A 23,769-nucleotide genomic window follows, 5' to 3' on the forward strand; every position below is an offset into this window, starting at 1 on the left:
ATTAGTATCTATAATTTACTAAATCATCGACTAATAATCGAAAATCAATGATTATGTATTGAGCATGAAAAACCACCATGTTCCAGAATGGAAACTTTAACGTATCTCTCATCATAAGGCCCAAAAATCATAAACGTATATTACTTTCTACCTAAAGAAGATAAAGGATCGATATCGATAACTATTTCTTACAGTTAAGCACTTTTATTTCGTTCAAATCGCCTCAATTACAAGTATGGAGAATTCCAAATCGATACGGTGCGACTTTATTGTTTTGAGGGGATATTAAATTCATTAATACCTTTGTGCCCAACAATGTTGACCAAAAGGGACACAGCCTTTTGAAAAACAAACTGCAATTAACTCAGATTACTAGGATAATTTCTGCATAGTAGGAGAGAACTGCATAAAGAAAACACTTAAAACACAAGTATCAAATAATCTGTAAAATTAAACATTTATTTCATACAAACATACAATAGAGAAGGTTATTGATAAAAGCTAAATAAGTATATAACAATCTAAGTACGGGACTTGGAAAAATAGATCAGGAAAAAAATAATCAGCTAATATAGCTCAAAACCGTTGTATACGTGAAACTGGGATTTTTATGTGTTTAGAACGTAATACCCTAAAATTATAATTTGGACAGGTACTGTGGTAGTATAAACTGGCTGATTCCGTGCCTGTTAATTAATTAGTCAACCTGCTAATATAACCGTGGGTAAAAAACAAGCAAAATTTAAAAGTGTAAAATTATTGAATAAAGAATGCAAATGTGATATTGTACATGGTACTTTTTGCGTAAATGAACACTTAAACTCTATAAACAGCCATTAATGTAGTCAGTCTTAACAGGAAAGACAATTCCTCGAAGAGTTCAAGCTTTATAACTGACAGAATTGGCTTGAAGCTCCTGCCAGGCGTTCAAGCTCATCTTTGGTATTTCGTCAGACGAGCAATTAAATAAAGGATTGCTAAAGTAAAGTAAAGAATAATAAATTAATTCATTCTATTTATCAGTAATGAAGCTAGTATGACTTTCCAATTCGATTACAATTTGCATGGACTTACCTAAGACCGACTTTGGCAAACGCCCTTTTCTGCATTTGTTGCACATCGTCACTATCATCGCAGATAATTCTAGCTAGTGATACATTGCCAATTTCACGCAATTGTTCGTAGGTGAAGGGCTTCGGTTGATCCGGATTATCAAGAAAATACCTATCACCTAAAGGTATAAAGTAGCAAATTAATATTAAATCAACCCCGTTTAAAAATGCGCATACCTAGACGTGTTCTTATCATTTGGTCAGCAACAATACATGAAAAAGTAGGTCCAAATAACGAATCGCTCTTAGGTTTTTCCAGCAAACCGCCGATAATGAGGTCTACATCTTGAGGACTAGCGTACACTCTTTGCAGGGCCAAAATATCCTAAATTGAGATAAAAGAATAAGGAAATTTTCGGCAAAATGAGCCAATTCTTGCTCTTACCTGTTCTTTCATAACGTCAAGGAAGTCAATGAATGAATTGGTTTCCCTCAGTCCGCAAAGTGTTCTGTAACTGGCATAACTGGGCAGGCCATGATCTCTACCTCTTTGTAAATCGAAGCTCAGTACATCAAAGCCGAATTTCCCGTTGGTATACAGTTGGTTTATTAACTGCCACGCAAAATTAATTCGTTCATTTATTTAATCAAAGATAAATAATAAGCACTTACGTCGTCAGCAAAGAAAATATCTAATCGTTGACTGGCCTGCGTAGTCAACCCTCTAGACAAAGCATCCAACACACCGTTTTGCCGTAACAGACCAGGATTGTTGAAGTAATTTCTCATGAAAATCGATTCATTGGCAGCTCGATTTTCATCGTAAAATTTGGGCATTCCATCTGATAATGATTTAAGGGAACGCATCACAGCCGTTGCAAACGCATTGGATACTGAAGCATCTGCATCTTTGTGGTAAGTTAAAGTGCCATCGTAATGATCATTGAATGATTTACCTAAATAATATGCATGTTAGTGAGAATAAAAACGCTTTTGAAATATTTACCCAAAACCAGGGGCAACCACTCGTTATAAGTAATTGTCTGCATCTCAGCGATAACAATACGTCTCGCTTCCTGAAACAGTGTTTCATCGTCCCAATGGGAATTTAATTTTCCGAGTTCCGTTGCAAGTCTGTTGTGCTCCCGGTACCACAACGTGTGCATTAATGCCAGCTAAAAAATAATTTAACTTGTTAATTTATTTTTAGCTGTAGCTGTAAGTAAATTACATATGGAAATTCTGTTATGGAAAATTAATTTTTTAAACTTAATTTAATTAATACCTGTGGTTGGAAGTTGACTCGAGCATCGCCACTTTCAAAACAGGTAGAGTTTCGTGAGAAAAGCTGACAATCGTGTGTTGGATCTTTGGATAGTGGTAAATATTCTCGGTCTTCGAACGTCGATGTGGCCAATTTACCTCCATCAAATGCACGTAATTGTTGAGATCTCCTCAAAGTTGAACCGTATATTTGAGAACCATCCAGATAGTGTGTAGCCTGATTGACCTGCAATTTAAACGTTACAAAAGCATGTTGTATGGCAGTAAAAACCAAATAATACATTTTGAGAATCTTTTTAATTTTCTCTAGGAAAAAGGTAAAAGTAGAAAKAATTTTTCCCAGGATCAACAGAATAAGTATTGTAAATCTTCAATATTCAAATAAATAAACATCACATAATTTAATWTAAAAAAGTCGAAACAGTGTCGCTTKWAATTTTAATCGCTCGATCACCCAAAAATTTCAAAACAGATTAAGCATTAATTTGTAGTAATTAGTACTTACTTGGTCCGCTGCGCCAAAACTGCAGTCCGATCTAATTGCAGGAATCGATCGCACAAAACTGAGGCAAGTAACTCCTTCTTCAGAATACTTTTTGTCGTTCGTAACATAAATCGGCGAACAAAACGGATGAACAAATCTGGGCGTTAAATTCACCCCGTCTTTACTACAGCATTCTATAGAACTGTCTGTGTGAACTAAAACAAAAACGACGAAGAAAGTTACCAGATAAGTAATTAAGAGAAAAGAAAGAGAGTAATTAATTCTTTGCATGATTAAAAGTGGTGTCAAAAACATGACAAATTTCTACCCTAACAACTCTACTAAGCTACAAACTCTCCCTACCAAGATATCGAATAGCGTCCTAAAAACGATGCTATAAATATGTTTTTATTAATTTTATGATCCTTTTTTATTTATTTATCTGATAGTTAGTTGCTAAGACTCTATAAATAGTGTTGAAACTTGATTAATAAAAAATAAAAAAACGATAAAATGAAACGTTGTTCAGAATGCGCGAATTGTTTAAATTCTCTCGCTTAAATAACTAATTAAGATCTAAATTAACGCTTTTTTACATTAGAGTACACCTTTCCGTTTCTCAAAGCTTGAAAAAGAAGATACGATTTCAACTGCAAATTATTAACATTAATAAAAACAAAATACGTCGCATATATCAAAAACTGCAAGACTTCCAAGAAATAAAAAAGTAAAGAATAACCCCCTTCCGCAGCACTTGTTTTCGAAGATCCCAGAGAACTGATATTGTATAAAAATGTTTCCTTACTTGCAACAGCAGTGGCGGATCGGCAAAGATCATGTTCCAGAAACTGGCCCCATTGCATGATAGCTAGAGTGAATTTTTTCGAAGGACGATTGGCTGTTTTGATTAGCGAACTAATAACTAATCGGGGATTTGGTAACGTTTTTCTGCTAACTGCACGCCGAGGTTCATGCACTCCATCTGAATAGTCAGCGTACAACAATCTCGAATAACTGCAAATAGACGGTGATTTTTTAAAACTGTATAAATACAATAATATGGACGTTTTTACCCTGTGAACGACTCTCCTCTGTGTGCCTTATCCAAATTGTTACAACTGCCGTTTATCGTCCTATAAGCAGAGTTGTACTGTTCTTTGTCACATGAGGATTCCAGCAGCTGGCAGGCATCAGCCAACGGAGTACCGTGGAAAGAAAATCTGGACATTAACTTGGCGCAATCTCGATCAGAGACTGGCTGAGGGCTGGCTTTTGATATCCTGGAAATTACATTGTTTTACAGCTTTACGTCCGCAGGTGGTTGGTATATATTTACTAGTATGTAAACGCAACATCCAAACACCTTGTTAAAGCGGTGCATGTATGCCAGCGCAAATAAAAGAACCGACAGATTGAAGAAGGCGATAGTGAAAAATGTGAAGATAATTGAACAAATTAATAAATTACTGTAAAAAAGTTGTTGATCAATATCGTAGAAGAAAGTTTTCAAAACATAAGATGAGAAAAATGTAAATCGACAAGCATATTTTAAAATATTTACCAAATCCTGGTACTTGAAAGAGTTTTCAATCAACTACCGATTTAAGAAAACACTTTAGACCGATTGACTGAGCTCTCAACATTAGGTTGAGTACAAAAGTGAACTGCGTAAAAAGTTTTTTTACGCCATGTGGTCCAAACCTTTTCGTAGTAAGTAAAGAAAACAATTAACTTATGAGCCATGATGACTGCGAAAACATACGCAAAACATTGGCTCAAGGACATTCTGTTTTCGATGCCTACATACGGAAGATCAATCACTCAAAATTTGTAAAAAAAATTAAAAAAATTCAGACCCGTCGGCTTATTGGAAAAAATCAGCTCCCTGAATCGGACTATTCCCAATCAGCCTTTCGCTGATAGAAAGTCGAAATATTTCATAGAAATTTATAATAAAAATACAGGAGGTTTCGTTTAAACTAAGGAAGTTGCGAGACTCTGCCGTTTCTAGCGGATATTCCAGAATATATTAAATATTTTAGTTGAAATGTGCACCTGATCAATATCTCCAAACATTCAAACTTTTTTCACAGTCAATACTTGATACATGAATCAACGATGTCCATATGGGAAACCCTGTATTACTGGAAAAACCTCTTGATCCACTGTTAAACTTTCAATATATGACGCATATCAATATTAACCTGTGGCAGTATGTGTTCAACAATTGATTTGAAGATCGTAAGGCGATCAAAGCATCTTTGCCCCTTTCCAAAGCTTCCTTCTCGGGCCCAAATGATATTAACATTCCATGGGATGGCGTGTTATCGGCCACCTGAAAGACTTTGGGTAAAACCAACAATTTATTTGGCTTCATGCATATACCTTTATGTTGGACCAAAGCAAGTTGTTTTCTAGTCTCTTCATGTAGCCAATTACGTTCGCGGCAAAATTCACAGTCTCATTTAAGTCTTTTGGTGAAATGCTATTCAAAATGCCCAAAACCTGAGGACGCGGGATCACATCTGGGATGACATCGTTGTCTTGAACACCACCTGCGAACATACTCGGCAAGTCATGAAAACGTCCGAACTCCCAATTTTTGGCCCCAAACATTGTGTTTGCAGATTTATTTTGCCGTCCAGTTTGCTCAAGTTTAATGACTTAAAATGTTTTAATTCAAATACAACAAAAAAGAATGATTTTTATGTAATTGATATAGAGAGCGCAATGTGACCCACAGAACAATACTGATTAAGATTGATAAAATTTGAAGCAAATATAGAGCTTAGCACGCTCTGCTCTAAGGAGTTTACAATCATATTTACTACACTTAAAATCGCTCTACACATATCTCACTTACAACTTCTATTTCTTTTGCAGCTCGATCCGGAAATTGTTTAAATCGGCATCGATCTTTTCAATGCCAGACTGAGAAAGTGTTTGAGAATTTGCAATCAAAATTAACGATTTTAGTTAATAAATTGGGAAATAATTGCAAATTAAATGACCAGCAAAATCTAAATAATTAATTTATGAAATGCCTGGAGAGTTTTCTTATGAGATGTATTAATTTCAACAGCAGTTAGGCCATGGAATGCTAATTTAAAAATGTACTAAACCTTGAGTTGAATTTAAAAAAAATATTGTTTCAAATTATCAAAATACTGAAGAAATATGCAGGTTCTGTAAAATGTTCTGGGGTGGGTGAAAACATGATGACTTAATCCAATTTGTTTAATCCAAAAGTAGCCGATTGTCGAAATACAGGAAGTGAAAGTTAAGATTAAAAATCGAAAAATGTACATATATCATTTTGATTGTAATGTTACTAACTGTGTGAAATTTTCTATCGGTTTTTTCTAGGAGAGAACATTAGAATTCGATAAAATTTTCTATGCTTGAAGACCGAACATCAGACATTTGCAAATCCTCTTCCAAAATAAATATGGTTTTTATCGCCCAGTGAATTTCTTATGAGAAATTTCTTCTTCATTAGATCATCTAACATTATAACACTGTACATGTTCAAAGTTCGCCGCATCTTTAGTGAAAACAAACACTTAAAATAAACATGAAAACATTCGTAGAATTACCTCAGAAATTATTTGAAAATGCAGTTTAATCGTGCTTAATCGTTTCATTGAAAAAAACTGTGGTTTTTACATAATGGCTAGACTTTTTGCGTTGAATTAATCTTTGTAATGGCGATAACGGATATCACTTTTAACATTTAATAACAACAAACGTTTAAAAAACCCATTCAGTGCACGATTTATGACAATAGCTGTACGACAAAGAAGAGGCATGTACAAAGAATCCTTGAGTGTCTACGTGCTGCCGATAGGGATCCTCCACGATATAGAGGATAGGACACGATTTATAAGTCAAAATTCCATTTTCAAAGATTTTATCTTCTATTCAACTGTACACCGCTACAGATGCAACGAACTTTGAACTTCCAATATCTCAAGAAGTTTTGCCAGTAGGGACATTTTTCATTAAAAAATTACACATCTGGTCATAAATAACTGAGCTACTAAAATAACCATTCTGTGCTGGAATTGTGTACCAACATTATATAGACAAAAAAATTTTTGATCAACCTACATAAATTATATTCATTGGGGTTTCGAACAAAGGGAACAAATTGAGGCTACAAAATCACAATGAACTTTGCCAGCGAATCACGCAAACATGAGATAAATATTGCTTAACGACAAGTTGCCACAATCACTAACCAATCAGAAGTTCCATGAGGTCTGATGAATCAGTGGGCATTTTTGTGTTCTTGTTCTGAGTTAATTATTTAAACAATAAAGAAAATGATTCAAATATATTTTTTTTTTGCTTTCAGATACTGTTAAACAATATATTACTAGGCACGTTTTTGATTAAAATATTCAATTTAATTTAAATTTACCATAAAAAACGAATCTGGCTGGAATTTATTGATATGACTGCACTTAATGCATTTATTATATTTACCAAAAAGTCTCCCGATTGGAACTCTAACGACCGAAATGGGCGAATAATTTTTGACTTGAACGCGGAAGCTTTACCAAACTGTGAGTTTTAGGTAGGAACAAATCCACAAGTTTCATTAAAATCCTTCATAACATTCCTCTGATATTACAATAAACAACATATTTTTGTAGAATGATCAATATCAGTAGTACCTACCCTTCTGATCATGTTCTTCCGAGATTTATTTCCATCGAGCATCTGATAATTGTGCTTTAATGTAATAAGAAACACCCGACGCAAACAAATTTTCACCCATTTATCTAATTTCCTATCCCTCGCTGTTTATAAAACTACCATTAGAAAGAAGCCTACCTTGAACACACTGATACAAGTATGATATCAGGTAACTAATAATAAAAGTTAAGTATCACGAAATCATTAAGCATAATACGCAAATCATCTACTTAGTGGTAACCAAATGCGACTTAAACCAGTCAATTGAGAAATAAACAATTAAAATGCGGTGGATACTCACACATCTAAGTTTCGCAAATTAAAAAACAATTTTTTCAATGTAACTGAATTAGAATTAATCACTCTAGCTGGAATTAAGGAAACTTAATTTCCATCCTGAACACGTGCAGTATGAGTGATTTTAATTCGCATCTTAAAAATAAAATAAGCAAGTTGGCACGAACTATTGGAATGTTATGTTAAAGGAACAAAACAAAGTCCGAGCTATTTTCAAACGATCAGTTAATAATAAAGTTCATTTATGACTCAAATGCGGGGTTTTCGTGAAGAAGCAAAATATTGTTATAGCAAAATATCCTTCAACTCTTCGGAAATTTGAAAACTGTTAATAAGAAGTGGACCAAAAAGAACTTTGTTAGTAAAAAAAGTAATGATATTTTGAGAACAGCTTATTTTATTATACAGGGTGTTATTTAAGTACTTCAGCAGGTGATTATCTGAATAATTTTGAGAAAAAAAATTGTATACGTAGGTCCAGAAATGATTCAGTTTTTCAATATACAGAGGCTGTCAAATAATAAAGTAAAACCTATATACATTATTTTTTTTTATCTAATTGATAGAAGTCACTCTTAATCTGTGCGAAAAAAATAATAGGTGTTTTTGTGTGATTTTAACTGCTGAATAGAATGGTTTTTTAAATTACTTTGATGCTGTTCCAGGACCTGGAACAAATTGGGTTTTATTTTTTATCTCGAAAATGAAGCGAGATATGTAAAATAGTCAAGTAATAAAAACGTTGCATTGGAAGTCCCTTAATTCGAAAAAAATACAAAATTGAAATGAAATCAGTGGCGCGTATATTTTAGTTAAAAATATTGCCCCGGTTGCGGCCAAATTTCAACAATATCGAGAAAAATATTAGGTATTAAGTTATTTACGAAAAACCTTTCTATTTGGAATATTAATACACCGTTATTTGTTGGAGACAATGAAGATTACTGTTATTATTTAAAAATTAAATTTTCGATTAAATGTATTTAATTAAGTGATGTCCATTGTGCAATTTTAATCTCATACTTTCAAGCAAGTTTCTGGATTTCAAATCTGTTAATCAATCAGTAAATCTTACTCTTAAAATCGTGTGTTTCTAGAATTGAGGATTTTCAACTATTTCTGCAAATGATAATAGTTTCAATGATATTCTAGCGTCGTATACATTTTCCGCTGTTGATTGCAGTTGCTAATCATTAATTTCCTTAATTTTTTCAGTTAAACTATAGATTATTCTTCGATTTTTTTAAATTTAAAAAATGTTCATTGCAAAAAAAAAGGGCAAAGCGGGCATTTAGCGCATAAACTGATGGGATATTTCATAAACACCCGATGTTTTCAGAACACACCAACCAACACTTTTCATGTAGAAGCATACCATTAAATGTTCTCATATGATCTGTATAATTTGGAAAACATACAAATTAGCGCTAACAAAAATCGAACGTGGAGCAATTTGTCTGTAGACTTCATGAAAAAAGTTTATTTCTCACTCGCGTGTGAATCGCCTAATAAAACTGGAAAAACCCATTAACATTAATTAGCAAAAGTTAACAATTTATCAATACGAGTCAATATTCTAGGCAACATTTAATGGAAAGTGCAGTTGGCGATGTGAATGTGAAAAACAGTTTATCTTTGACGATGACGATGATAGAGAATGTTTTGAGTTTGAAAACTGTAACAAAAAAATACAAATAGAATATAGATGTGTGAATGGCAAACATGGCCTTATTGAAAGCACGTATTAAGTCAACCACCGATAAAATATGTAAATAAAGATAGTCTTATGTTAGTTTTGCGACAACTCTGGAAATTAACAAAAGAGATGATAACAAGATTATCGGTTTTCTTAGTTAACACCCTGTACTACATATCACGCATTTTTAAAACCAGGAAATGTGTTTGCTTTTTTCATATAAACAAATTTTCACGGAACAGTTAGCTCAAATTTTAAATATTTACATATAAAGCACAAGTTACGAGTTTAAATTTAATTACTTCATTCATTCATAGACTGCACTTGTACAAATATTACTTTGTATTTAGCGATTTACAGATATTCGATAATGGCATAATTCCTTTATATTCTCAATAATTTTCGCCGATAAGAAAATTCCACACAATACTAAAAAGTGTCTAAACCGAACAAAAATTGTATTATGTKAATTGTGTCATCAGCGCCCCATTATAAAAGGTTTAAGAAAGAAACACTTTTTAAAAAATACCACCTAGTAGATTCTGCGAATATTTGCAGGAATTATAAACAAAAAAGTTACAAAATCTTGAAATTTCAACAAGAAACCGAATTTCAAATACTACCTATATTTATATCATTTTGTATTCATGAAACAAGCGAAAAAAATGTCATTCCATTTACACATAATATTTTTGGGTACCCTCTATACTAATGTGCAATATTCGAACCGAATCAAAGCTATTTGGATTGTTTTCATTATTGTTTTGCCAAATAGTTTAGGACTGTTCTAACTGTACCCATATACCAATAATCAATTATCTACGTCCCTGGTCATTTCTTATGAGCCTGTTTAACACAAACAATCGAGTGTTTTTAAAAGTAGTGACTAAGTAACAGATACTCATAAAAACAGACCAGCAAAAGCTTTTCCATTTCACCCTTTTGGCAAATAATATTCTTACCTTTTAACAAGTTAAAATGTTATTTTAACATGGATTTGAATTTAACCATCATGAAATAATTGATGAGATTATACTCCACGTATTTTTGTGTTTACTTAATACAACCTAAAAGAGAATGGTTGTAGAACAAGACAAATGTTACATACACTTGTATGAAATAGAAATGAAAATAACAGCTTTATTGTTTATTTAAAGTTAAAGTAGAGAGAATAAATATATCTAGAGAAAGAGTGGAAATGTTTATGTATAAACTGGATAGTTACCATGAAAGGGTAGAATAACTGTGCTGGGAGAAAATACTCTGGCCTGGATTGACAGGATACATAAAAGTATTCCGAAGAGAGGCATCGCTATTTTTGCACTCGGCATGTTGATTGTAAAACCAATCCTGCAAAACAAATTATAAATCAACAACAAATATTTTCTATGTTAGGTCTTCGTTCAATCTAATCTGTTCTACTACTAATCGAAATATATACGCCTGTTGCTGATGGGGAGATTATGGAAGATACGCAGTGGGGCGTTCTCAATAAGCGTCCGTGTTTGAACTTATTGAGAAACCGAATATTTCATGCCAAATTTTACTGTTTATAAAAATACAAATGCATAGTGAGTCCACAAATAATACATTTCGTTGATAAAAATCCGCCCGCGGGCTTCGTTCATCTAGCCATTGTTGAACATTTAGTACGTGCACAGAATTAATTTTATCGTGGTTTCCGGTTCACTAACCCTATTCCTGACCACTGAATTTCTTATTAATATCCTTTAATTTGTAGTTTTGTAGATTTGTAACAAAAGTTTTTGCGTTCTCCGATTTTCTAAGACTGTAATAAAAGTTTGTCAAAAAAACCTTCATACAAAACCCATTAAATAAATAAATGAGATAATGAAATGGAATTGGGAGAAACACTCAAAGATATAAAACATTTGATAGTGTCGCACAACCAAATTGAAGTTGTGACATACACTTGAAATCGCAAGTAAAACTATTTTCTTCATTAAAGTTGCAAACAAAATAAGCAGAGAACGGAGAGAAGCGTTAGAACGGAACATGAAAACATTCTTTCGAACAAAGCGATAAGAGAAAATAGTTAAACTTTTGCATGTTCAGTTTTTTGCTGTTATTTTGCCAATTTAAATGGAAACAAAACACAAATAACTGAAGGGGAATAAAAATGTTTGAAATTTTTGGGGAGACTTAGATATACTTATAAGAGCAACTCAACTTTGGTTTTCGATTAATCAATTACGAAAACAGTGTTCAATAAAATGCATAATTAATTAATTACAATCATATGCTGTGACTGTAATATGAGTAATCATTTATATTAATTTGCATAATTCTGTCATTCAAAACAGTATATATTTAAATGACGATAGTCAACGGAACTTAGGTATATAAATATTTATTTAAGCAAGAAGACATCAATTAATAAATAATTCGAATTGATTAACGCGATTAGAGAAAATTGCGGAGAAAACGGTTGGATATTACAGATAATATTTTCATATCTTTTTACTTTAGTAGCAAATAAAAAAAAAAATTTTTTAATTAATTAAAAATGTTAAAGTTTAAAATTGAAGATCAATTGGGTAAAGTATTTCTCCTTCTATTTTAAATAATACATGGTGTTTCACTAAATATTCACATTTATATAGAATTTCATTGTTGATAATGTCTGATAGATTCTAAATGAATTTAGAGAATGATGATATCTGAGATCAAGATGTAAGGTTCATTTGTATAAGTTTGTTAGACTACTTGAGTAATAAATAAACTTTAACCTATTTGTTGTGATAAGATACCCAAAGAAACCGTAATAAAATTAAATACTGTGCGCCAACCAAAACATTTATTGCACTTTCTTCGTTAACATACCGGAAAATAAACTTTATGGAAACAAAACATGTAAAGTTTACTGCGAAGACATTTTCTTATCACATCTTGTGCACGAAAGCTTACTGCAAATAACATGCATTTGGGTCAACTATCGTTAACACAAACGGCTTCAGCTCTGAACTAAATATCTAACTAAAAAATAGCTTTAAACTTTCAGTGTAAATCAATCAAAAACGTGAAAAACTTGTATATGAGTGGCACATAAATACGTTTAAAATAAAAAGCATACTTAATCAGAGCTATTTTGGGCAAAACCTGAAAAACAAATTTAATCTTGAACGCCATAAGCGTCTAAAATTGGATTTTTAAAACTAGGGTCTGATCATGTTTCAATTATTCAACCAAACAGAACGGAAAATTGTACCTACATTTATGTGAAAATGTCTCCAAATCTATAAAAATGTGAGAGTAATCACTTGTTTTCAACGAACTGATACGAAAAAGTTTTCAAAGTCTCAACGCGTCCAGATAAAACACTGAACTTTTCAAAGACACGCTCCAATTGGTTAATATGAAGAAGCGGTACCACGAATGATAATGAACCGACAAAGTGTGGGAAAAAACATCACCAACCTTCAATTCGGTAGCTCAGACTGAAGCACTGGCTTAGTTGTTTACAACTTAAGTAATAAGTTTGACGTCAGTGCGGAATATACGAGGCACTCAAAAGATTTATTCCTCATATTACTCATAATACACTAAATTTACATTATGAGACGAAACGAAAGCTGCCATAATCAGTAATTATAAAATAGTAAGAAATATTAGGATTTGCAATTTCCGAGGCCAGTATTAACGTTTTAACATAGATATTTTCAAAATTGCCTGTTTTCACTGTATATGACGATATTTGAAATGAAAAATTCAGTTGATGCTTGAGCTGATTTAAATAAAAAGGAAAAATGTTGCGCAGTTATATTAAATATAACTATAAAAACTAATAATAATAATAATACATATTAGCATTATAATTTGAGCGCCCTTCCCGTAACATTTTTAAATCAACTTACACAAATACACCACACTGGTTATTTCTGCAGTAATTCATTAAATTCCTCTTAGGAAGCATACAATAAAATCACTTTTTTATGGTTTTTATATTAACTTTATATTTATCATAAAGTACTATTTCCCAATACTGTCCTAAGGCCTATCTGCAAATGCAGCAGGAAATTAATGGAAATATGACGATATATGTACTTAATATAGTAATATTTTTCAAAACTCGTTTTAAAACTCGCAATATTATTTGTAATTTATTAAAGATTGTAATCTCATTCATTTTGCTAGTTTTGTAATTATTGTTACGTGAGTCGCATTTGCTGGTCATTAATTAGAAGTCAACTAGATATACGTAAGTAGGATTTTCCGCCTTTCATTTTGTTGAGAAAAATACTTTATCACGTTTTGCTAACAAGACCGTTGGCATCTTCAGAGGTGATTATGCGCCCCATTCAAAACACTTACTGCTTTCAGAATTTTTCTGATTCAATAAAAGGTTTTGAATGGTTTATTTGTTCCCTAAATTACGATGATATATTAAATATCTATCAAATGCAAGCAATGAAAGATTAATTTTGAATCGTCTGTCTCATCAAACCCATGACTATTATCAATATTTGTTTAAATCTATTGAAGACAATTATGCTTCGTTTTTAAACATCCCCTTTTACTCTGTTCAATCAGCTTTACCCATCATGTTCTGTCGACTAAGTCTAAGAAAGAATGTCGCTGATACTGAAACAAAAATATGAATGATGGAAGCAACAAGAGCTCACAAAAAGACATTATGATCTTTAATTTGTTGAACAAGTTATTTATCAAAAGTGAGCAGTTTCATATATTATCAAAAAACGCTATATGTATATAAAGTATGTCTTATTATTTTCTATCTAATTTATCTTTAGGAAAAAAGTTACTTTTCATAAAAAGTCCACATGTTCTAAAACCTAAAATGCAATTTTCAAATATTTAAATTTTCCTGGCGATTTATCAAAAAATATTAACTTTGCCCAAGAGTGAAGAATAAATATGTAAGTAGGTTAGGTAGGTTTTGCAATGAAAATATTATTCTTCCTTTTTTTGAAACGTATTTTTAAACTAACAATACAAATTTGACTGTATACATTGTAAGTGTAAATAATAAGAAATACAATAAAGCAATTACTGATAATATAATTGATAAATAATTAATATTGTAGAAACAGTTGTAGAAAACCAGCATTTTTTTCGCCAATAGCTATAATTGCGTATCGGAACGAGGTTCTTACTTCTGGACAACTTTTCAATAGCAATTGTTGATATTGTCAAAAAATGTACTTTGCTCTTGTCCAAAATTAATATTTTTTGTCAAACCTCATATAAGCCTGAATAAAATTAATATCTGATAGTCTAGAATCACTTTTGACCTAATATAACAATAAACAAATTTTCGATATGCTTATATATATTTTTAATCAGAAAATCTGTTATTGTTGCTTTATTCAAAATCCGTCATATTTAATTTTAGTTGCGTTTAGAAAAAATTGTTCGATTCAATTCAACGTCAAAATAAATCAATGTTTGACTAACATTAACAAGCTAATGTTTAACTGGTCTCAAAATGGACTTCTTATCGGTTAATAGCAAATTGTAAGAAATAGTGGATAAAGGTACTAAAAAATAGGTACGCAATTCAATGTGACATTAAAACAATAATAGGCAATAGATTAAGATTTCCTTTTTAATCATAATTTCAATTTCACATGGATAATGTGGCATTGTTTCATTGTAATATGTTGAAATGAACTGATAAGATATTGAGCAAAAAATTAAGATGATTAAGTGAAGTCAAAAACTGAAAATAGTTCAGCAATCCTATCATACATCTGGAAACATACTTCTCAGTGAATYATTGTTGAAAATCTTCATACTGGTGAAAATATTCMTATTAATGGCAAAAGTACATACAAAAATGTACACCAATACAATAAAATAATRACGGCTGCGACAACTACTTTACATGGGAAAATGAAGACATGATTAAAYATAATTAATGTTATTAAGATTAAAGATAAAAACTTTAAGTAAGACATTTGACACAAAATATCTATAGGAAAATGTTGCCTATTTCAAAAGTAAGGCGAATGTAACATGGCCACAATTTTGTTCYACTATGTATATTTAAAAAAAAGACRGATATTCTCAATTATGTGCGATTCTGAGATTATTGGCTTATAGTAATATGTAATATACATGTAAGTACAGCTAGGATCCTACCGTTTTTTCCTGYGACTTATTCGGWATTGAGCGTCAAATAAAAAATTAAGTTTAAAAAATGTACGTAAAACAAAGAGAAATAACAATAAAATAAATACAAACAGAACAAAGGAAATTACTTTTAATACTTTACTTAAAATGTTACTTGTGTTTCAAAACCAATCTAGTATCTGATCATTTTCCTTAAACAAAATTAGCAATAAAGAGATGGAATCAATAACATTGTGTTCGTCTTTTGCAACTAATCTACAGATAATTTTTTTCCAACAAGTCCTATTGTCTTTCGAACACCTTGTATCTAAATAACATCAATTCGCAGGTGAGACACATTGTTTACATGTAGATAAACATTGCCTTTTAAGGTCGTGTTTTTACTTGTAAATTTACAATTTATGTTGAAAAAAACCTTGAATTAAACCATACGTTTACATATACTGAATAATATTATTTACGTGTATCTAAGAAAAACATTTCCTCTCTTCTATCTGTTTTAGTCATATTTCTGTTTAATAGATAATATAAAAATTCCAAAATATAAATAAAAAATCCAAATATTGTAGTTAAGTAGATACAAATGTTTTAATTATGAAATATTCACTTTTAGGTGCACAAATCCGAATACTTGCATTACATCCACGTTGAACATCAAAGAACAGAACGATCTGCCAGAGTATATACTTGAAGTCTCAAGTGGTACTTATTTTTAAATAAGCTCGAGATGGTTAACCAATTGAACGTTTTTGGAACTACTCAGATCATGTGTTGCAGAACCACTTAGCAAATCACTTATAAACATTATAAGACTCTTTAATTCAAATATTTCAATTCGAATTCAAAATAGACAATTTTAAAGACCAAAAAATTACAAATTTTGCGATCAGACAAAAGCGTAGGATGTTTTTAATCTATAAAGAATAGGTAGGTTTTTTATTTATTATTTTTTACTTATTTTAGAAAATTAATAAACTCAGTCCCTTCAATCAATCCTCAACACCCTGTATTTTCCTAAATTGCATTTCGGACTTTTGGTTCATTTATCCTAATAACTTAACGTTTACCGTATAATCGAATGCAACTGATTAAAGAAACAATATACATACATACAATAAAATTTTACAAGTCAGTTTGGGTTATTTTGAGCACCTTTCGTGAATGAGATTTTCTCATATTTAAATATGATTATTGCATAAAAATAACGAACACCGGTTATCTCAGTTCTGTAACAATCAATATAGACAACGTACACCTCGCAACGTATACCAAGACATTGAATGGAGTGAATAACATATAAAACTTAAAAAACAACAATAAATTTAATTAAAAATTTAAATAGGTATTTCATTGGTTGATAGTAGCTTTATGCAACGGGTCTAATAATGGAACTGTTCCCAAACATATCTATTTTGGAAGCCGAGGTCAAGTCAATTGTGTTCAATCAAGCAATTAACAGACAACAATCCAATTTTCAATTTCGCTTTAAACGTTAACTGGTAAAATAATTTTACAGTAATTAAAGCAAGACGTTTTTGCAACCCCTTTCGATTATTGAACCTGCATTTTAATCGATGTTTTCTTAGGGGTTTTAGTCATTCTAGTACGAAAATTTAGTTCTTATAGTCGTATTAAAACGTCTCTATTTTCAAATATATTTTGTCTCATACTATTAACAGGCGACTATGAGATATTTATTTATGCACATTAGCAGGAGAGCTCTAAAAATACACATTGATAATAAGTGTTTACCAATATATGTGCTTATGATTTTAAGAAAATACGTGTTATTGCGTTATCCTGTTGATTACTTTCAAATTAATATTTATTATTGTACTTAGTTGTATGTTTTTCTCCTGTAACTAGTTAAAGTGCATATATTTGTAAAGCTAAAAACAATTTTAAAAATCTAAATCAGGCGAAAAATAATTATACAACGTTCACTGCTCTTTAATGTATCACTTCCTATAAAACCTGCTAAATTCAGGAAGCAATTAACATTTTAAAATGCCATTTAAATTCGTAGGTCAGCATTTGAATAAATTAAGTTGATTGTGATATTTGGAAAGCAAACTGCATGATTCTAGATTCGATTTAAACAGATTTGTTCAAATTACTCAATAAAATACTAACGCGCGGTCAAACATTGTATAATTTATTAAGATCGCTATTGCTAATATAGTTTGTGCGTGACATGCAAGTAAAAAAAAACGATTTATGAACGCAATGAAGCATCATTTATTATAAACTGATCTGGTTCTTCTTTTGTACATTAATTCCACTTTTTATTGAGCAATGACCTTCTACTAGCAATTCTTATAACATTCTTAGAACAAGTCATCGGCCCCATTATGTATGTAAAAACTACGATGTTGGATCTCTATTTGATTAAATTTTGTGAAGAAATAATTTGTCAGTTTTGCAGCAATTTTAAACGTATTTTTCAATGCTGAGAGCATGAGTTTGCAATCCCAAGCTGGCAAAGTTGGGACGGAAGTTGCGGGCCTCGGCTGCTTACAATTAAAACCTTCAAAACTTTGCGAAAAAATCATAAAAAATATATATTATTTCCCGTATTATTAGTTTGCTTTACATTTTTAGAGAAACTTTATAAAGCTGGACGAGGCATTGTTGCATGTTGATAAAAACAACCCTATAAAGTTGAGCCTTATGAATGGTGCAATATTTCCAACTTTTTCGGAATGTATGAAGATATTTAAAAGTTTTTCAAATTTCGCGGATAACATTTTAGACGTTAGACATGTGTAGAAAATATAGTGATACAGAGGCAGTTCCACAGCATCTTAAAATTAGACAATTCGACCTCCATCTCCATCAGTTTCTCATATTGCCAAATTAGGTAAAAACAATTCTTAAAAAACGAATCGCCTAATAGTTATTCAGATACTTTGATGGCTTCTCAGACGAAAAGTTCCTAAACTTGTGTTTTCAAATATTTAAAAAGTTATAAATTTATGTCAAATCCTACTTAGAGAAAGTCTATTAAAAAGATCCATATATGATTATTCAGATCTTTTTATCTCTTTCCAAGATATGAGCTTTTAAAGCTCTATAAAATTGGAAATTTTTAGTTTTATCTCGTTAGAGTATACGAATAACATCACAGGAATAAGTTAAGTATAAGTACCGAATTAGAAAGCAGTTAGTACCATTGGCATAACATATTAATGGAGCTTAGCTGTAGTAAATAGCTGTAAATTAGACTTTAATGTTATCGAGCTAAGAAGAAACGGATGAGAAAAAAGAGATCATACGGGTCTTCAGGCGTAGGTCAATAAAAGGCTAAAGAGCAATATGCAAGTGCTCAACTATTTTCAATTCATAAATATTATTATTATTCATAAGCAAGGAAATAAATAGATTTGTCAGAGAAAATGAGTAATTCCGTAACAACGTTTTATAACGGTGGTTATTTATATTGGATTTCCTGTTATTGTTATTGGGACAGCTGTATGCAATACAGGGTGCAGCAGAAACCACTAACCAATTACTTTTTGCGCATCATCATTGTGTAAATGTACTCTAGCTTGAATGCCAAATTTTGCCCCTTCTAATTTGCGGATCTTGCCTCATCGATTTTCGTCTGCTTTAGCACATATTTTTTTCTCACATCTTATTTTATATCATTAATTTTTAATGATAGTATATGTAAGGAATTTTTATTGAAGCGTATCCAATTGAAAACAAAACATATATTTGTACAAATTTAATATTACACACCAATATGGGGAAAGACGATACTCCCTATTTTAACAATTTGGGAGTTCACAGCAGTTAAATACATCGAAGGACATTACTTGTAAAAGAGCTTAATTTATAAGCCTTCCAAAGCAGGTCAAAAATTATCAGATGATGTTTTATAGATCATAGAACTTGAATCTGGATGAAAAAGTCAGCGTTTCCATTTAAAAACTCAACGTGACCGTCATAACTTTATTTTGAGCTACCCTGTATACATCAAAGTAACAGAAATAAATAGTGGCGACAACCATAACACTTCTTCTGTAATATCTAAGAGGGCGTGTTGCTTCGCTGATTCACCCTGTAAATTTTTCTCGTTTGCCAATAGTTGCATTTCAAAGCGTAACTGAAAACGCAGGTTCACCTTAGGACCAAGAATCACGTCCCATTAACGAACCAAAATGTAACGTGTACGAATCGCCGAACAATATGACGTGATAATCACGTAATATGATTTGTGTTGTTTAATAATAGTGGTTTTAGTTACATTAAGTTATAACTGTTGACTCCAAGTTTGGATCAGAAGTGAGTTGGGGCACGTTTGACGGACGCTTGTAGCTACACTTAAATTAATTCCAACCAATTTAATTTTGTTTAATTACTCACTTTTACATTTCCTATATTAGTATGTTCGGGTGTATTATCTCGATGGACCACCTGACAAATGCCGATAGTTAAAACTTGTTTATATGTTGTAAGTTTATTCATTTCAAAGTAGGCAGTTAATCTTTGCCATAAATAACAAGTAGTATAAACTAACGCGCTTTATATTTATAAACAAGTTTTAGTTAAATTTATGTTTCTAGTTGGAAGTTGGTTACATTAAGACAAATAATATTGTCGCTCCTGATACTTTTATCAGATTAAGACAAATAATATTGTCGCTCCTGATACTTTTATCAGATATTAATTTGGTAAATACATATTCTTGTCCGCATGAAATACAATAACATAAACTATGAAAATATAACTTTGTTGCTAATTTAAATTAAAATCCCTTCTTCAATCTTCAGCATATATCAGCTTATTGTTAATTTCATGCATCATAAATTATACTCACTTGTTGGTAACAGTTTATCAAATTAGGAAAGCACTATTTAATATACCTAACTACAATTTTTGTAAGACAACTTTTGACAATAACAAACAAGTGTGCTGACAGTTAAACTGCACCGATGCCAATTTGTTACAATAGCAGCAAATATGAGTACTTTGTGAGTTGAGTGTCTACTTTGTCTATTTTATTCTGGAGGCTCAGAATAGTCCTGTTTATGATAAAACATAAATATACCGTAGCTGTAGTTTTTCCTATTATTTTTTACGCTATTTGTAATTGACAATTATTTTTGACAATGCTCTCTTATTCTGATCGTTACTTTTTGTGAAGGACCTGTGGCAACACTCCATGCATACATTAGACGTAAACGTCATGTGACGTGAGAAGTTTTGTTATTGTCTGAAAAATTGATGTTTTTTAGATAGGTTTTTACATATCCCACGCAAAGCACAAAAGAAAGGAATGTAAAGTAAAGGTAGGAATTCGTGTAAGTATAAAATCGATGACATTGTTTAACACATCCATGCTACTCATGTAGGAAGCGTAAACATGGGAAACTCTGGCCTGAAGCAACACATTGAGACTGCCCAAAAAACTGGTGTTCTTAAATTGTCTCCGGGAAAATTGAATCAGTTTCCACCGGGATTTCAGCAGCTGGAAGGATGCTTGAGGACACTAGATCTGTCGGATAACAAATTTGTTGTGTTACCGCCAGAAATAAGTCGCTTCATGCAACTAAGGCATCTAAACTTGGGAAAGAACAAGTTGAGTAAGCTGCCGGATTCCATCGGAGCCCTAACCAGATTAGAGACTTTTAATGCTTGTGAAAACACACTGACTTCTATTCCAAGAACGTTCTCCAATTTGATTCACCTTAAACAGGTAATTCTAAATGGTAACCAACTCAGACAGTTTCCAACTGTATTTTGTGGATTAAAACATTTAGACCTGCTGGATTTATCGGGAAACTCAATCCAAGTAGTTCCGAATGACGTTTATAATTTATACGTAATAGAATTAAACTTAAATAGAAATGAAATATCTAGCTTCTCTCCAGAAATAGCGAATTGTCCACGACTGAAAACATTAAGACTTGATGAAAACTGTTTAACTCTAAGTGCTATTCACCCTAGAGTATTAGCGCATAGTCAAATTTGCAATTTGTCTTTAGAAGGCAATCTTTTTGAATTAAAGGAACTAGCAAACGTCGAAGGCTATGATGCTTATATGGACAGGTTTACTGCTGTAAAGAAAAAGCTGTTTTAGATTACGCAAAACTGAACATTCAGCTTTTACAGCCTCAAAACAAGTGTATGCTTACTTTCATATAATACTAAATATAATGCATTCTATCATGAAAGTATTAAGCTAACAGTTTATTACATCTGAATGGCCTAGAAAGATAGATATTATATAACACATGTTCATCATACTTGATCAGCAGAAAGATATTAGTATGTGGCATTAATAGTATCGGTTAATTTAGAAAGCAGTAACTAATGAATTGGGAAAGTGTTACTCGAAAATATATAGTAGAATTAGGTAGTCTGATTAGAATAGTTAATTTATTGTTTTATTTATTTACACTACCGTCTTCAACGATTACTTCAACCACAGCAGTAATTTCATCTTTATGCAACTTTGTCTAGCAGATAATCACCACTATTCTACCACCCTAGGTAAAGTCTGCAAGAGAAAATTACCCAGATCCTAAAATACTAAGCTCACGGTAACGATCCAGTATTTCTATTCCTGATTCTCTCAGGTTTCAAAGTCTAAAACTGAACTAGATTTCTGTTGATATTATTCTTTATTATGTTTTCGCAGTAGAATTAAGCATCAGCTAATTCATTCGCTTGACTATGTAGAATACAGTTGCAAACGATAAAAATGCAGATACCTATAACTTATTTGGTTTACTTCCCAATTAAAATCTGAAAAATAATTGATAAATCACCTACAAACCGTTTGCGCCAAACAAATATTATTTAAATTATATATATGTACACAGTTAAAACTTAAATATATACACTAACTTCAGCACTTGATCAAAAAGTATTCATATTCCAAGTGTTAATTGTTAGTTTGTAATATAATACATATAACTTGATGGTCTAAATGTTCACTTTGAATTATATCTCACAGTGCTTTTGATATTCCTGCGGCTTAGCAGCATGGTGTGAAAATGGCTGTTTGTACTATCTGATTCAAAAACTCTTGTCTTTTGCTCACTTTTCTATCTTCGCTTTTAACATAAAATATATGTATTAATAACATATTTTTCTATTTGACACTTATGTATGAAAATCAACTAAATAATATATTTTATATAACTGTGGTCCAATTATAAGCACTATGATTCCAAAGGCTGTACATCTTTCACTATATGTCCACAATTTACAAGATTCTTATATTCCCTTTATTATATAGGTACTTACTTAATTTAATTGTTCTTAGTATTTGTATACAGTTTTGAACATTTGTTATTATTGATAAGTCGACAGAGTAGTAGTGAATGGTTATGCAGAAGTATACTAACTATATGAGTAGTATCAGATAAACATATTTAAGATTGTACGATTATTTTAAACAGAAACATACGCGCATGTATTTATTTTAACTAGTTTCTCTCAATATCGTAAAATAAAATAGTTTTGTAATTTCTTTCAAACTTACTATCGATGTTTAAATGTTTTCAATTAAAAAATAAAATAATTAACCAGAAGTACTTTCATTCGAAATATAGACAATCATATTTATTCGAATTTGACTGATAAATTAATAGTTATTATTTATTGGGTTCCTATTGAGCTATTCCATAATAGTCAATTATATCATCATGTATATTCGATCGAAAATATCAACTTTTACAATTAAAACGTACAAACAAGTATTTAATAATAACAAAAGTCGGTTAATTTACTTCTATAAAGTAGTGTAGTTAATTAAAATATAATGAACTTATCATAATCCAAATGTCCTATTACGGGAAAAAGTGAAGTTGGTTGGGTTATTATTGAATTTCGTATGTTTCTAGAATGAAAAACTTTCCTATCTGAGTGTTGATACGTGATGCTGTCTATTTGAGTAACATCATTCAATAAACTACCATTTTTACATTGAAACTAAGTTACTAAATAGAAAAATATATTTGATTATGCTGCATCCAAGGTTTCCACCAAAGTTAAATACATGTCTATTTTTGTTAATTAATTTATACATTTTATTAATATAAGCATGAGTACAAAAAGTGTTTATTATGTACGTTTCTAGCAAATTGCCTGTGTTTTGCATCCTGTGTGTAAATAAATGTTTATCTATA

The 23,769-nt window shown here is 31.3% G+C and overlaps 2 protein-coding genes across 4 annotated transcripts; one reads left to right on the top strand and one right to left on the bottom strand.

Annotated features, from left to right (window-relative positions):
- Positions 1 to 438: 438 nt before the first annotated feature.
- LOC109542808 (peroxidase) lies at positions 439 to 20,538 on the bottom strand. 3 transcript variants are annotated; one of them, XM_019912196.2, is made up of 14 exons: positions 20,451 to 20,538; positions 10,740 to 10,864; positions 5,206 to 5,375; positions 5,025 to 5,155; positions 3,894 to 4,100; positions 3,626 to 3,834; positions 2,842 to 3,035; positions 2,338 to 2,562; positions 2,059 to 2,227; positions 1,725 to 2,008; positions 1,498 to 1,665; positions 1,290 to 1,437; positions 1,075 to 1,231; positions 439 to 977 (listed from the first exon to the last, which is right to left on the bottom strand). In XM_019912196.2, the coding sequence occupies exons 2-14, from the start codon at positions 10,843 to 10,845 to the stop codon at positions 881 to 883; spliced, it is 2,265 nt and encodes a 754-aa protein (XP_019767755.2). In that variant the 5' UTR covers positions 10,846 to 10,864; positions 20,451 to 20,538; the 3' UTR covers positions 439 to 880. The 3 variants fall into 3 exon arrangements, with proteins under 3 accessions (XP_019767755.2, XP_019767754.2, XP_019767756.1); XM_019912195.2 differs by lacking the exon at positions 20,451 to 20,538 and adding an exon at positions 12,748 to 12,988; XM_019912197.2 differs by lacking the exon at positions 20,451 to 20,538 and adding an exon at positions 10,477 to 10,581.
- Positions 20,526 to 23,769, top strand: LOC109542810 (leucine-rich repeat-containing protein 57). Its single transcript, XM_019912199.2, has 3 exons — positions 20,526 to 20,604; positions 20,869 to 20,922; positions 20,986 to 23,769. The coding sequence occupies exon 3, from the start codon at positions 20,997 to 20,999 to the stop codon at positions 21,711 to 21,713; it is 717 nt and encodes a 238-aa protein (XP_019767758.1). The 5' UTR covers positions 20,526 to 20,604; positions 20,869 to 20,922; positions 20,986 to 20,996; the 3' UTR covers positions 21,714 to 23,769.

This window comes from Dendroctonus ponderosae, unplaced genomic scaffold (genome assembly GCF_020466585.1).
Source record: "Dendroctonus ponderosae isolate FM_Combo_2020 unplaced genomic scaffold, Dpon_F_20191213v2 Dpon_F_20191213_7, whole genome shotgun sequence".
Classification (NCBI taxonomy): domain Eukaryota; kingdom Metazoa; phylum Arthropoda; class Insecta; order Coleoptera; family Curculionidae; genus Dendroctonus; species Dendroctonus ponderosae.

What these genes read in the sequence shown, in the direction of transcription:
- LOC109542808 (XM_019912195.2), bottom strand. An exon ending in TGCTTTGGTCCAACATAAAG is followed by an intron (nt 5,156 to 5,205) that starts GTATATGCATGA and finishes AAAGTCTTTCAG; the next exon opens with GTGGCCGATAACACGCCATC. An exon ending in AGAGGAGAGTCGTTCACAGG is followed by an intron (nt 3,835 to 3,893) that starts GTAAAAACGTCC and finishes GTCTATTTGCAG; the next exon opens with TTATTCGAGATTGTTGTACG.
- LOC109542810 (XM_019912199.2), top strand. Translation starts at nt 20,997, where the DNA reads ATGGGAAACTCTGGCCTGAAGCAACACATTGAGACTGCCCAAAAAACT.